Source organism: Haliotis cracherodii, unplaced genomic scaffold, assembly GCF_022045235.1.
Source record: "Haliotis cracherodii isolate W230 unplaced genomic scaffold, xgHalCrac1.p SCAF_6, whole genome shotgun sequence".
Classification (NCBI taxonomy): Eukaryota; Metazoa; Mollusca; class Gastropoda; order Lepetellida; family Haliotidae; genus Haliotis; species Haliotis cracherodii.
The window spans coordinates 16758546-16775172 of record NW_027266319.1 but is presented as its reverse complement, the minus strand read 5'-3'; the positions used below and the strand labels follow the sequence as shown (position 1 = coordinate 16775172).

The 16627-nt window shown below is 39.1% G+C and overlaps 1 protein-coding gene across 1 annotated transcript in view; it reads right to left on the bottom strand.

Annotated features, from left to right (window-relative positions):
- Positions 1 to 8241: 8241 nt before the first annotated feature.
- Positions 8242 to 16627, bottom strand: part of LOC139444814 (copine-8-like) — a 50575-nt gene continuing 42189 nt past the window's right edge. Inside the window, exons 19-21 of the mRNA XM_071225778.1 lie at positions 15356 to 15413; positions 10267 to 10340; positions 8242 to 9982 (exon numbers count right to left, since the gene is read on the bottom strand). Of these exons, the coding sequence (XP_071081879.1) occupies positions 9782 to 9982; positions 10267 to 10340; positions 15356 to 15413 (333 nt within the window). The 3' untranslated portion in view covers positions 8242 to 9781. The remainder of the gene's footprint in view (positions 9983 to 10266; positions 10341 to 15355; positions 15414 to 16627) is intronic.

Here is a 16627-nt window from a genome sequence, read left to right as displayed (position 1 = left end):
TCAACCAAGTCAGCCAGCCTGACCACTCGATCCCGTTGGACGCCTCTTACGACAAGCATCGTCGCCTTTTACTCAGCACCTTGTAGACTATGGGACAGATATGTCACATTATACATGTATATATATTACCCAATGTCTTACAGTACATTCGAAATTAATCGTTACATGCACACACAATACGTCATTCTACATACTTTATTAACACTATTTCCCTAGCCATACATACCCCGAAAAATATATATCCAATAAAGCCCATGCAAGTCTATAATATTTGGCAAGTGGCAAGCCCATGCAAGTCTATATCAAAATACATACATACATACATACATACATACATACATACATACATACATAACATAACATACATACATACATACATACATACATACATTGATCGGAAACTGATTTAACAATCGATTTATTGACTTTTAGTGCTTACAAACAGTAATATATCGATATTTCGATTTATCGTGACACCCCAATTACATACATCACTGAAACAACAGCCTAGTTGGCATCACTTGGCATCACTGGGCGTGGCATCACGCTCCACCGTCGAAAACAATCCCCCACGAACACAGCGCTGGGGTGCCGACACCATCTGACAACACCCACAGACTCTGTCCCCCTGGGGGTCCCCAGGGATCAGTACCCGACGCTCATAGCACACCCTAAGGCGCGATTGCGAGGCCGCTTTATCGGGCACGTCACCCCAAGGACCGAGCTGAATTCACTTGATCTGTCTACATCGGTAACAGGGTTACCGACCCGCCCTCCGTCCGGTAGGTATGCGGCTCAGCCCCTGGGCCCGAGGCATACGAACGCACCCCGGGCCCTTACTGTTATCTAACGGCTGTGTGAGCCGTTGTTGGTAATTCGAAGTAAGCGGCGTCCTGTCACCCTCCCCACGAAGACAACATCAGCTCGCCATGGCGTCCCACCTCGCCGACAGCAAGGACTGGGTCACCTACAAGCTTCTGCGTCTCCCTGGTTCAAAGCGACTGTGACGCAGACAGGGAAGATTTACTTTATATACCCTCATGTTTGTGCCTAATCAGCATAACGAAGTCACGTGAACGGTATCGACGGACAACAGTGTTACGGTACGAGCGAGGCGTCTTAAAGTTCTTGGAAACCGTGTCCTAGGTGATCGTTGTTAAATATGTTGGGAGAATGAGGTTTAACGTCTGTTTGAACACATCCTCGATTATTGTGTGGTTCTAGCACAGGACCGTGTACATGTAACCTAGTATTCTATACCAACAAACTGGCAGGCCAGGTCATGGGACTACGGAAGCATTTTAGGGCCATTTGTTTTTTAATTTTTTTCCGATACTATCTTGAAATTTCAAGAAACTACGTTGAAATTTCAAGATACTAAAGTTGAAATTTCAAGATGCTAAGTTGAAATTTCAAGATACTATGTTGAAATTTCAAGATACAGAAGTTGAAATTTCAAGATACTAAGCTGAAATTTCAAGAAAATAAAGATGTAAAAATGCTTTTGAAGTGAATAATCTTGAAATATACCTTGAAAGTTCAACTTCTGTATCTTGAAATTTCAACTTAGTATCTTGAAATTTCTAGATAGTATCGAAATTTTTTTTAAAAACAAATGGCCCCAAAAGGCTTCCGTATGGGACAAATCTGTGATCTGAAAGTGAATGGTAGTATTTTACATCAGCATTCAAACAATGTAGTGACGACAGCAAGTGTGCCACACTCTAAATCTATGTGTTCTAATACTGAACACTGGACGCGTCCACACGTTCTGTCACAGAATACGAATGTTCTAATTCGGGCAGCTCTCCCAGAACATGTGTTCTGCAGTGTTCTATAATGAACATAAAATGATAAGCAGATGACTTATGTTACAAACAGCTCGTAACTATGTGTAAATAAAAAAACGCTCTCTCCATCTGCTTGAAGAATAATAGCTCACCCAGAATGAGCCATAATCTTTGACAGAGAGACATGGGCATGAGAGACAGTATGCCTGTAACCCTTTTTATAAATAATCATTTAAAAATCTTCCATTTCAAGAGGCAATAAAAGCTGTTGACTGTGATGACCATTAAGCATTACTTGAAAAAACCCCGATATAAACATATAAAGGAATACAAATAGTTTATTGCAATAACTTAAAATGAGGAGCAAAAGGAATGTTACCAATCAACATTGTTTCTAAAAGGAGAACAGGAAGATACTTGCATGGTCAAAAGACATGAATTAACATCATTACAATTTACGCCATGAGAATCAAGTTGGTTTAAAATGTACCTTGTTGCAGTTTGAGATGCATCAGTTGTGAGGATGAAGGGTTTGTTTTTGACGGGATATTCAAGGATGGTAGCTGTTGTTAGGGCTTGTTTTAGCTTTTCGATGGCCTGTTGGCAATTGTTGGACCATTGGAAACACGCATTTATTTCAGACGGTTGTGTAGAGGGGAGACGATGCCAGAAAAGTTTGCTACAAATTTGCGTTAATACGAGGCCAAACCTAAGAAATGACGCATGTCATGGACATTTTTAGGGGCTGGGATCTGTGTGACTGAATCTATTTTTAAAGGATCGACATGGATGCCATCTTTGCCGAAGATATGCCTTAAGTAGATGACTTGTCGCGAATTTACATTTGCTTGGTTTTTCAAATGTTCTGAAAATGTTTTAGTAAATATTATGATGTCATCTTTATATATTAATATGTAAAGCCAATTCATTTCTTTTAGTGCCTGAAATGGTTTGCTAAAATGCCATAGGAGCATTTTTGAGGCCGAAAGGGGGGCGATTCCATTCAAAAACACCATCGGGTGTAATGAAGGCCGAGTTTTGTTTTGGATCTGGATGGATTGGTATTTGCCAAAAGCCACTCGCATGGCTGTCGACTATGTATGGAATCAATGACAGAGGAGAAATTATTGGCTTGGTAACTGCATTGAGGCGTCTATAATCTACCCCAAAGCGATATATAAGAGCTATCCCGTGTTTTAACCATGATAACGGGAGACTGCCATTCAGAGGAACTGGGCTGATTGATATTGGCTTCTAACATTTCTTGCACCTGTCTGGAACATTCTTTGCTAATGTCTGCGTTTTGCTCATAGAAAGGGAGTCTAGTGGGTCTGGCGTCATCTGTTTCTATAATGTATGTGTGTGCGTGCGTGCGTGTGTGCGTGTGTGTGTGCATGATCTTGCGCCAAGATCTTGCAACTCCCAAGCGCGGACGTGGCTAATTTTACCCGACCAGACCGACAGAGATGGTGAAATGGGGTTTAACTTTAAAGACTAGTGCACTTGAATAGCGACGGGACCGCCTCCATGGTTTTGTGGGTAGAGCGTCCGCCCGCGGAAAGCTGAAGTTCGCAGGTTCAATCCCTGGCCGTGTCATACCAAAAGACATAATAAGTTGACAACGAATTTATCGCACCGAAGTTCATTCATACAAACCCCGTCCTATAAAGATTCGGTTTCAATTGGTCGTCAACAACCCATGTTTGTTGTAAGAGGCGACTAAGGGATCGGGTGGTCGGGCTCGGTCACTTGGTTGATGAGAGAGTAAATATATGGAAAATAAATGCCCGCTTCTTAACCAATCAGAAGATAGTGTTTTAATGTAAAGTGAGATACTGTTGTTTATACCCTGCATATGGTGCTCGGTATTAAGGAGCTAAAACAAGGACTGGTCAGCTCGGACACGGACACGGACACGGACACGACCACACACACACACGCACGCACGCACGCACGCACGCACGCACGCACCACTATATAAGTGCAATAATCTTGAACGTGACAAAACATCATTTCACGCCACCACCATGCACTCACAGTCCATGCGCGTATGTGATGTACTTTCACTGCCTGTACTTTTACGGGTCTAATGGCATATTTAAAGTGATAGCCCACTGGGATACCATGCCACAGTTTAACAACAGACGGGGAAACAACAAGTACCATCTTTTAATGTCTTTTGGTATGACGCGGCCAGGGATCGAAACACCGCCCTGTGGTTAATATGAGAGCTTATTGTGGGCAGAAATGCCAAAGCAACATCGTTGGTAAAGACTTTAACACTTGAAAACGGCTCATGTACACTGTATCCTTGTGATACAAATACAGATAGCCTACATCCGTCGCCTTAGGCTTGCCTCACACATTAGCCCGACTTTTCTATATTGTGTCCGACTTTTCAATATTGTGTCCGACTTTTCTATATTGTGTCCGGAATCATCAGAAATCTGTATTTATATATCATTTTGTGAAAGAAAACAGAAACTGTATATGACCGTCTTTATGTGTCTCACAAACCATGGGTGGCCCAGTTGTCCAAAGCTGTGCACATGGTCAATAAATGCATAGTGCAATCTTTAAAAGTAAGCGATTTTACCAGACAGTAACAGTATTCACGTTATGTCACAGGTACTAGCCTATGGGTGGCAAGTCCAAAACAGAGTTTCTACAGGTTAACCACTTGAAACCCAGAAAGCAACCACCTGGGGTGCTGACAAGCCAAAGATCACAATCATGGAAAAACCATGATTCTCACACAGCATATGGACACGGCTCTGTACAGACTTGAGGGCCATTGGTGCCCCTTCATAAACGTAGAGGAGAAAGGGGTATTCCACAGAAACATAAGTACAATGATGTAATTGTTTTAGATGCCACCAAGCACTGGAGCCTTCCCTGGATTGTGTTCGTAATTGAGTGAGTTGTAATTGAGTGAGTTGGATTTGCGGTGGCTTTGAACAGTATTCCAGTAATATCACTTGAGTCAGTTTAATGTAGGAGGAAAGCCCAAAGTGATGCAGCTGACAGACTTCAACCACTTTGGTGAAACCCATGACCAAGGGTATTGTGCCGACAAACCTAGAAACATAATCGGGGCGGACAGTGATTTGAACCCACAATCATGTTCCTGGCATGCCCATGGGATGCAACTCTGCACAGCAAATTGCAGCAGGTTAGACAACTGGGCCACATGTGGCCATGTTTGTCAATGAGGTGAGGTGAGGTGAAATGGGGTTTAACGTCGCGTCCAAGATTATTGCACTTATAAAGCGACGTGCACGTACGTGTGTGTGTTTGTGTGGCTGCTTGTACTAGTCCGGACTGATGCCGATTTATAGTGCTAGCTCACTGAGATACCATGCCCCAGTTTAACATGAATACCCCACTCAGACACAGTATACTGACTCCGAGCCGACCAGTCCTTGTTTTAGCCCCTTAATGCCAAGCGCCAGACAGGGTAACAACAAGTACCATCTTTTAACGTCTTTTGGTATGACGTTGTCGGGGATCGAACCCCAGACCTTCTGCTCTCCAGGCGGACGCTCTACCACTAGACCACGGTGGCGGTCGTTTGTCAATGAACAGTACAGATAGATGAACTGCGTTTCATAAATCATATTGACTCTTGAACAACTTTGTAAATTTGTGGGAGATAAAAAGTCATTGAGGAGACGTTAGTATATTTTATTGTGTAAACATGTTCGGTTTTCAATCATAAAATAATCATGCAAAAACACAAGATATCACTAATTGCGTAACAATATACTTCTTGAGGTCTCATACCAATCTTACAGCTATTCATATATCCTGTGACCAAAGACATAGGTAGTCATCACATTTGCCATATCATACATGCACTATATAAAAACACTGCTGTCAATTATGCAACATATATAAACATTGCTGTCAAACATGCAACATATATAAACACTGTAGAGTTAACCCATGATACACTATCAACAGGCAACATTGGTGGATCAAGAGGGTTCCTGGGAATCTGTTAATTCAGGTTAAAATTATACAAGTTGCCATGTTAACTGCACTGCAAGAACCCTTAAACGCATCTGTTATAATTCTTTGAAATCTCTGATATAGAATACAACAAAGCTATCTAAAACGATACACCTCACTTGGGTAAATAATAACAAGGGTTGGTAGACTTGCACAGTGCACACAAGAAGCAGGGTTGAGACTCACAAAGCAGGGCTGAGACTCACAAAGCAGGGTTGAGACTCACAAAGCAGGGCTGAGACTCACAAAGCAAGGTTGAGACTCACAAAGCAGGGCTGAGATATTACAGTGATGTCCTTGGTGGCATCATCAGCAAAGAAGTTGCGACTGATTCGCAAATAATCCACATATTTCTACAAAAACTAATGAATTATGACCTCACAGCACAAAGGCCAGAGTACTGTAACGCCAAAGACTTGTCACCCAAACACTGCCTGAAAAAAGAATTGATGCTTGAATATTGTCAAAAATTTCAACAATATTTTTTTTAGAATTACATATAGTAAAATAGACAAAATGCAATTCACATTGAATCAGAATTTTGAGCACAAGCAATTTCTTTAGTATTTATAAAAAAAAAGACCTGACAGCTTTTCATTTTACATTGAAAATGTAGTCTGTACATATTTTGTCCTGGCCTAAAAAAGTCGGATTATTCCTGAACACAAGTGCTGTTAGCCCATACGTAACAACAGCAATAACAGTGGGATGAGTAAGTGAAGGTTGTTTAACTCAGTCAGTAGCATTTCAGCCATATCCTAGCAGCCAGTAAATAACTGAGTCTGACAACAAACTGAGAGTCTTGAAGCATGATCCACTGCATCAGGTTACAATGACAAACAATCAACCAGGCTCTGTTGTTCATAATATGCATGAGGTACTGGGGCCTGGGTCAGGTCACAGGACAAACCCATCACTGGCAAGGGCGGATGCCACATTTCTAAAAGGGAGGGGTCCAATACATCAATTTTACTGCCTACAACATACTACTACATTTGCTTTTCAAAAAGGGATCCGCCTATGACTAGTGAGGAATAAAACCAAGATTTATCCTTCTCACTCTGTAGGATATAACAATGACTTTAACGCGATACAAGTAATGTCATTGTGTAAAAAACCCGCAAAATGGCATGTTTATTACTTTGTAGTGAGTGAGTGAGTATGGTTTTACGCCGCTTTTAGCAATATTCCAGCAATATCACGGCGGGGGACACAAGTAATGGACTTCACACATTGTCCCCCATGTCGGGAATCGAACCCGGGTCTTCGGCATGACAAGTGAATGCTTTAACCACTGGGCTACCTGACCGTACAGTTAAAAAGAAGTGCCAGGCACTGATAATACTGGCATTTGAACACTCAACCTGTGTCTCTGAACAACAAAGGGAAGACGCAGTACCTCACTCCAATATCAGTGTCAACTGTTTCCACCTGGCGACAGTGTCAGCTAGTAACAGCACGGACTCTTGCAACAAACTACCCACATCGCAACCAGCAGTGTGATGACCCCTCCCAACAAGTCCTACTGAACACTGCCTTATACTTTATCACTGTTACATATATACACATGCTAAAATTATAAATGAAAATATAAACAGCAGATTTCACACATGCTAAAATCTCTAGAATATCAGAAAACAATAATATGCTCTTCACTATCTATATTAAAACAACATTATAAGAATAAGAACTTTAAATGAGTATAAGATTTGTTAATAGAATTTTTCTGTTCTACGCATCAGCAATCATAAACTCTTTTTTTCAAGAGGCAGTTCCTTACCAATACATTTGTTTCAAAAATTTAAAAAAGTATAAAGTCATGTTAAGGCTTAAAAAACATTCAAATTGATGTCAATTTAAATTGACAGAGAAAATCAATGAAACACACATGACCTGACTAAGTTTATCAGGGTCAAGCCTAACAATGAGGTCAAGGCCATCACAGTTGTATACAAAATTAGCTGCTACAATACAATACTGCACAAAACACACATCGTCTGACCTTGGACAACAAGGTCGATGCCATCATAGACGTTGATACAGCATTGACCCTCAAAGACAACATTGCATTCATTTTTGCAACAATTGACCATATACAGTCTTGAATAACAATAACAACATGTGGACTGTGACTTGTATATTCTGACATTCACAACAATCTTGAAGTTTATTCTTCATAATTCATCTTCATAAAGCTGCAATGACTGAAGCCTTATGAAATGTATTGACCCGGTCAGCACAGAACCTCTAGCAAGACCTGAGAAGGATGTAGGAACGAGTCACCTAATCTGTGATGATGGATGTCAATAATACACCATGTGATGACATAAAGGTGATTAACATTTGTGGTTTCTATATCCCAAATGACAGAAATACTGGCACTCCAGGACCAACAATTGATTGTCCCCACACAAAATCGCACCCCCAACCCCCAACCCCCATCCCCCAACCCCAAGAATATGAAATGGTAGGTCCCTTACATACATCTGCACATACAATTTCAAAATCATTTAACATTTCCAGTTCAAGTTACATGTGGTGTTAGAAGATCTTCTCGCGTTACCGAACCAAACAAAACGGGATGTTCACATCTGAAACATTATATATGCAAAATATATTTCCCCCAAATATGCTACCATTGTTTGAACTTGTGGTTACATGGCCAATTTGGTAAGTTATGCTTGTAAATTAATCAATGTTGATGCTTCTGATAGGACCTTGTATTCCTCAGGTAGCACAGAAAAGGCTTTGTCACACTGACACACCCACTAACGGCCATTATTGACATGAGTCAGTGAGTGAGTTGGGTTTAATGCCGCTTTTAACAGTATTCCAGTTGTATCACGGCGTGTCAGCTTGATGTGGGAGGAAAGCCTGAAGTGATGCAGGTCTCAGACGTTTACCACTTCGGTGAAACCAACGAGCACGGGTATGGTGCTGACAAACCTAGAAACATAATTGGGGCGAACTGGGATTTAAACCCACAATCATAGGTTTCTGGCGTGCCCAAGGGACGCAATTCTGCAAAGCGAATCGCGGCGCCACGACTGGGCCACCCGTGCCCCCCTATTGACATGAAAACTTTTCTGATTACTGATTACTCCTCTGAACCAACATCATTCGTGACATTTTTCTTGAAAGTACTACTGGAAGACAAGCCAATACGTATTTGAAAATATAACATCAACCTAATTTCCTGTGTTAAGTATGTGAGCAGGACATTGACATGGTCTAAGGCATCACACTTTACTAGTACCAGTAGCTTCTTGTGGATGACAAGACTATAACTCATACCATACCAGCCAATATCTGGAAGAAGCATCACTCTAGTATCAATGAAGCTTCTAACATTCTATCAATGCAACGTCAAAGTACAGTTATTAATAGTCAACCTACTGATGATGATCCCTTTATCCAGCAACTCTATATGCTTGTTTACAGCAAAAACAACTGTACGGAGGCTTGCACAGAAACTATAAAATAAGTCAATTCTTTATCATTCGTTTCAAGTCAATGACAGATTAACTATAGTAAGGTGAAAGAATAGGGTGGTCCTTCACCTTCTTTGAGTACCGGGGGTAGAATATGTTTGGGTTTTTTGTCCCATGCCTAATGGTAATAAACAAGTAAAGTCATCAGTGAAGTTCAGTTGGATCTTCTCCTAGTGGTTCCAATACATATTGCACTAAATCACTAACTGGCATGGTGTATGTCAACCTGCTACACGTACCCTGTAAAACAACGTCCATGCCCAGACACAAGAGCAGCTGCCATGTCTGTCATAATCTCTACACTGGCCTTCACTCTACAAAAGAGTTTTCTGTCTTGGGGCACCCAATAATGATAAACAATATTTTGTTCGTGTTTCTCCTCAAATAAGAAAAGTCTGTTCTACAATGACCACACAAGGGCAGTGTTCCACAAGAAGGGTCTCTTCTCAGCCTAGGAATTTGTCCTGTCAGAGCCTCTCCCCTCCCCCCTCACTGCTGGGAGACCGGGAGAGAGCTGACTGAGGTGATGGTGAGGCGTCTCTCCAGGGGGGGTTTGGGCTTGACGTTGTGGCGCTGCATGTATGACAGGAACTGGTCGGGGATCTCCTCCAACACTTCCTTGGCTAGTCTGGCCTGGACAGACTGGGGGTCCGTGCCATTACGACCAAGGAAGTCACGCAGGGGGACAAACTAAAACAAGATACAAACAACCACATGTATATTTGAGATATAGTTCAAATTTCAACCATTCAAATTTTTATATTGTTATACTGAAAAAGACATTGGTTATGATAATCCTAATAGCAGAAGATAAAATTAAATTTGCTCCTGACATTTGAGTCATGGAATCTTTAGCCAGGAACAAAACAAATATTTCTCCAACTGTTTTATCATTCAATCATGTCTGAGAAGGGAATTATGATGTAACCTTTGGGCCAAGTAAGTTAAAGAAGCTACTACATTTCAGGTATTACCTGTACAATGTCTCTCTCAGCATACCGTCCTCGTGACGACAGCCGCACATCATCGCCATCCAGCACCTCCATGGCTGCAAGCAAGAAACAAATGTCAATCATTTGTCCACGTACAGGGACTTCAAAGAAATGCATGTGGGCGGCAAATCTTCCTGAATGTAACTTTTTACAAGTTATTTCAAGAGTGAATGACCTTCAAAGTGACCATTAAATTTGACACAATTATCACATATGACAAGTATTGAGTTCATTATTGGGAGTCATAAGTGACTGGAAAATGCTACAAATGTTCATCAATCAAGCAGAAGTGAGGTGAGGTGAAATGTGGTTTAACGTCGCGTCCAAGATTATTGCACTTATATAGCGACGTGCATGCATGTGTGTGTGTGTGTCTGCTTGTACTAGTCCGGACTGATGCCGATTTATAGTGCTAGCCCACTGAGATACCCTGCCGCAGTTAAACATGAATACCCCACTCAGACACAGTATACTGACTCCGAGCCGACCTGTCCTCGTTTTAGCCCCTTAATGACGAGCGCCAGGCAGGGTAACAACAAGTACCATCTTTTAACGTCTTTTGGTATGACGCGGCCGGGGATCGAACCCCTGACTTTCCGCTCTCCGGGCGGACGCTCTACCACTAGACCACAGATGCGGTCTGAATGAATCAGAATTTTTGTGAAACTTTTACCTTAAACTTATACAGAGGTCACCCACACATTAGAGATCATGCATTCTAAGTTTCATAAGTTCTATTCAAAAATACTTAAGTTTCATCAAATTCCATTCATAAATATTTAAGTTAGCACAAGCTTTTTTGACACCTAGTTCACACTTAGTGACCTTGACCATCAATGTCATCCAGTCATATGTCCCCAATACTCCCTGGGATGATACAGGATGTATATCAGGTAAAATTCAATAACATCTGTCATGAGCCTGTGGTTGAGCAAACAAAACTAAATTGATCGGGTTATCAATGAATCACATGTCATCTTTGCAAAAGTAAACAATAAGTTACATTTAAATAACTTGATTTTTACCTGTTTTTTTAACAAAGACCTTGGGCACTGAGAATGCCTAGATCAGTCCCTAACTAAGTCAAGTAATACTGAACAAACGCATTTCTCACATAGTCTATCTCCCTCCAGAAAATCACAAATCAGAGATATAGATTTATTGACCTTTTTCACACTTCACTACTTCCGGTTTGAAAGCGAGGCTTGGAGAGCAGAAGGTGAAGGCTGGATAGCACATGAAACACATGGAGATGTCAACAAGGCATGCAATCGGGACAAACTCTGACAATTTAACCATCCCGGTACATTTATCGTAAGTATTGAACATTATTCTTATTGACAAACTATTCTACTGTTATCTGGTCTCCTTACCAATATAAATTTGAGTCTGGCCGTTCTGTTGTGATTTCAATTTAAAATATCCATGACCACCTGGTAACTCCCAGTGCAGTTTATGGTAGCTGAACAGACTTAATACAAATGCTACTGAAATCTTGTAAAGAATAATTCATTGTTTACACACCATTAAGCCAAACTATTTATTGTGAGTTTAAAACTTTGCGGGTTGTATTTGAAGTTGAAATATTGACCTTTTGACCATATTTAGATATATGTCAGAAACTAACTAAATTGATATGTTGATATAGGCTAATGTATCAAATTGTAACCAACTGAGAATTTACAATCGTAACAAATCAGAAGTTTGCATCAGTTGCGTATTTGATGTAAATTGTAATGGACTAAAATGCATTCCAATAAAATATTAGACCTCTAGATCTACTTGTGCTGTTGTGATTGTGAACAGTTGTTATTTTGATTGTCAATATTGACAGATTAGTACAGTACAGTTTGATCTGCAATTTTGGTAACAATTAATATTTCTACCAAAATGATATTTACTTTACTGTACCAATTTAATCATGTCATGAAATGAACAAAAACCCAACTAATTAATGTCCAGTAAATGTTCAATCTACATGTGATTTTTATATAATTTACAGAAACAGATAACTCTTTAAAAGTTTGTATTCAAATATTTCAAATGCATAAATTGATATTGACATAACTAAAAACTTAAAGTATAAAAAGAATTATTTTTAATTCCCATGTGTATTGCAATCATAACTCATTTATTCCCTTTGTTTAATTGTGAAACCCATCTGGTTTTATGTCCACAAACATGTTTTGAAACTTTTAAAACAAAAAGATTTCTTTTGTGCAAGCAATTGCCATGTATTATTGATTATTAATCATATCAATTTATATATAAGAATATAGTTGTGCTTACTGTGTCATTTTGCAATAATTATATTGTTATGATGTAATATTTTACTATTGTTAACAATCTTTAGAACTTTAGTTTATTTCAATCAAGTCAAGTGGTGTGATCTTTTTGATATTTTTTTATAATTCAATCAAAACGAGAAAAATAAAAAAATATAAATACATAGAAGAAATATGTTTTCCTTGTCAAATAACGATGATAGCATGAATTTATCTCATGCTCCTTGTATAGCATGCACCTTGTGAAAATTCATTCCATTTCTTCTTCGAATGTACCTTACATGATGATTTTAGGGAGACAATACTGACAGCTATCGATAAACTTGGAGTACAAAAAACTCTACATAGTATTCTTTTTGGTGATCCAAACTTAGATGTTTTCCTGAATACAAAAATATTCTTGTCTGTACACAAATTTATAGAAACAACTAACAGATTCAGTAGCTAGCATATTATTGTTTCCAAACTGTTAATCATTAATATTGTTAAATCTATATTCAACACTAAAATGTATAATATTAGGATATGTATGAGATGCACACTGTCTTCACTTTCCAGCACATTGTACATATCCTTCATATGAGCACTGTATATATATTGCGCACTATGTTTCAGCAATGTGAAGCTTCAACTGTAAATTGTTCATTTTCATTATGTATAACTGTATATAGGGAGAAGGCGGTAATAAGTGCTGCCCTTTGTCATTTTGGACAATAAAATATATTTAATAATATTTCATCCTGTGATCTGACAAAGTTAATATTTTCAAGTCAAGATATCAACTTTAGTAAACCACATGAAGAGATAAACATTGCATTTGACATAATAAATTAAGACTTATATTTTCTTTGTGATCTTCATGACCTTACTCAGAAAACCATAGTTTCAATGAGGCAGACTGACTGTAGGTGTGACAAAACGTGATATTTCACCTGATTTTAATAAAAATCTTATTTATTTTACTCTAGCGAAAGTATGTTTTCAGCATGGTCAGTCTAAATAAAGTTTTTCATGATTCAATATATACCGGTAATACAAATATCAAAACGTGTTTCATTACAACAAGAGTGAATTTCAGTGTGACATTGATATAAAGAGCTGTAGTACACTGTCATTAAATTGATGTATCTTTACACAGAATATATACTGTTTGAGTTTTCGACATATCAGATGAATTGATGCCTTCAAGATTGTTCTAAAGTAGCATGTAATGTTACACATTAATTTTCCTTAAACATCTCTATTTCAGAAGAATGTTGTTTTTTAAATAAGCAATATTATGAGAGAAGGTGAATATGCATTGTTTATAAAAAATGTTATTGAAGTAGGAATATTATTATAATATTATTGAATTATTCATTTCAGGACAGCGAGTCAACACAATGAAGTACTAGTATCCGGGTGACGGATGTCTGCAGGAGCTTTCTGCTGACAGTAACACAATGGTTACAATGTGCGTCCTGTCAAAGGACAAGGAAGTGAAAAGCAATATTCATTCAATCAACAAATGTGCTTCCTGTCACACTTAAATAGGATGAGGAAGTGAAAAGCCTTATTCACTCACAAATCAACATGGCCAATATTTATTGGACACTGAAAAAGCACATTGTACCATTTGTTTACAAGCAAGAAAATTATTTTCTCCTGGTATTTAATTAGGTGCTTTTGACTGACAAAGACACCCAGTCCATGTTAAGTTTTGAAAACTTATATTGTGAGAAATAAAGATATGAAAATTTTGGTTTGTTTTTCTTTGTTAAATATGAGAAATCCAGATTTTTCCATCAACATATTTTGTACCGATACATATATTGTATCTTGGCTTGATTACCAATTGAAGTTGATTCCTTTTGTTATTTTATCTGTACTCATATCTGATCAAGACATTTTAAAACTATTCAGGATAAATGTATTAGTAGCTTCCTTTTGATATACAATTACCTATCATCATACAGGATTAGGTGAGGGTGTTCAAGAAGTTCATGCATTATTTATATTTATCAATTTTTGGTTTCCTTTTAACTTATTTTAAACAGTTCACACATTATTACTTTTGTCGTGCACGGTGCAATCTCAATCGGCAATAATTAGTTAAATAAGTGATGTTTGAAGAACAAGTAAAGTATCATCTGTCATTGTACACACTGAATAGAGTTATCGCCCCTTCTGAATATTTATTTTGACACACGAATTATTTTCATAATTAACATTGTGATATGTTAAAATGAAAATCATAGCAGAAAAAGTGTCTTTTGTCAACTGGACTCATGGCAAAACGATAGTGCATTGTGCAGCAAACACCACTATGAAACGTGAAATATACATGATCTCAATCTTGATCTAGAGTTCGCCAAGCCACGCATTGACAGCAATTTTGCAAAAGTACACTGACGTGTTTCATGTCATGCGGTTTATTTACGATACAAAACTTCTGTCATTGAATGTACTGTCACACTGTACCTATATGCCGACGAGGTTAACAATCTATTTCTGAAAAACGGATCTAGAAATGCACCTTTCGATTCACTTCCGGGATCCTGACAGCAAAATGCTAATTCCAGTGTATTACAGGCATATTTTAGTTGGACCTTATGATTTAATGTATTAGATACAGAGGATACCATTTTTTGTTTGTTTGAAATGTCCATCAGTGAAATGCACAACGTGCTGTCTGTTCCCTATGAGCTGATGCGACTCTCACTGCATGAAGCTATGCTCTCCAAGCCTCAATTTCGATCCAAGATGGCGAAAGTGTGAAAAAGGTCAATTGATAGATATTACTTTACCTTCGAAGTCTGCATCCCCGACACCGATGATGATGATTGACATTGGCAAACTGGCAGCCTGGAAACACACCATCATCAATTAAGTACAGCTTTAATCATTCAAGTATGACTGACAGCAACTGATAAATCCATTTGTATTGCCTTCTGGAGCAATAAACACCTATTCCCTAATCTCAATAGCAGACAGCATTGGCCCGGGATATACTATATTCTATGAGCACTAGTTGATCACCTGATGCATACTGCATATGGCCATAAGAACCATTAGTAATATTCCAACAGCAACATGGAGGGGGACACCCGAAATTGAGGGTAATCGATCCCAGGGTCTTTGTCGTGATGAACAATTGCTTTAACCACCACAGCCCCAGCTGATGTATGTGTCAGTCTCCATAAATTGAGGTGGTATAGGTAGTTCAAACCTTTCAGCCACTTGGTGAAAGCTATCTCACTTTACTGAGCAATACTACTGCTATATCAAGACAGTGTGTAGGTACCCATCTCTGGACCTGACAAACAAGTGGTTGAAAGCAAGAGCACCACTCAAAGCTGTTTGGATTCTATGACACACAACTCGTTACAATGACCCAAGGGTTGAAAAAAAAAGGACCCAGGTGGCAATATAAATTGATTTGTCAGTTGCTGTTAATCATAAGTCACAAATGTTTTTGAAGGAGCAACGATTTTGAATAATTCATAGAAAATTATTTTTTATTATATTCATGGAATCATTTTGGCAAGGTCCAACTGCTGTTATGCAACAACTTGGGCCATGAGTTGAAATCCATGTTGCTTACAAACCAGACTTCTAGTTTGATACACGATTTTGAGTGTACTATGCATAGACTTGTTAGTCCTGCCAAAATTTAATTCTGGAATTTCAGCCTAGTTCAGCAAAGCGTGGAAACTGGGCTATTATAGTAAGTTAACGCCCTTGGCTCGGGAAGATAGTCTGGGGCATGTCAGTGATGATTCCAACACTACTCACCTTAACGATGGCCTCGGTGGTCTGGGGCATGTCGGTGATGACTCCAGCACAACTGACCTTAACGATGGCCTCGGTGGTCTGGGGCATGTCAGTGATGATTCCAACACTACTCACCTTAACGATGGCCTCAGTGGTCTGGGGCATGTCAGTGATGATTCCAACACTACACACATTAACGATGGCCTCGGTGGTCTGGGGCATGTCGGTGATGATTCCAACACTACTCACCTTAACGATGGCCTCGGTGGTCTGGGGCATATCGGTGATGACTCCAACACTACTCA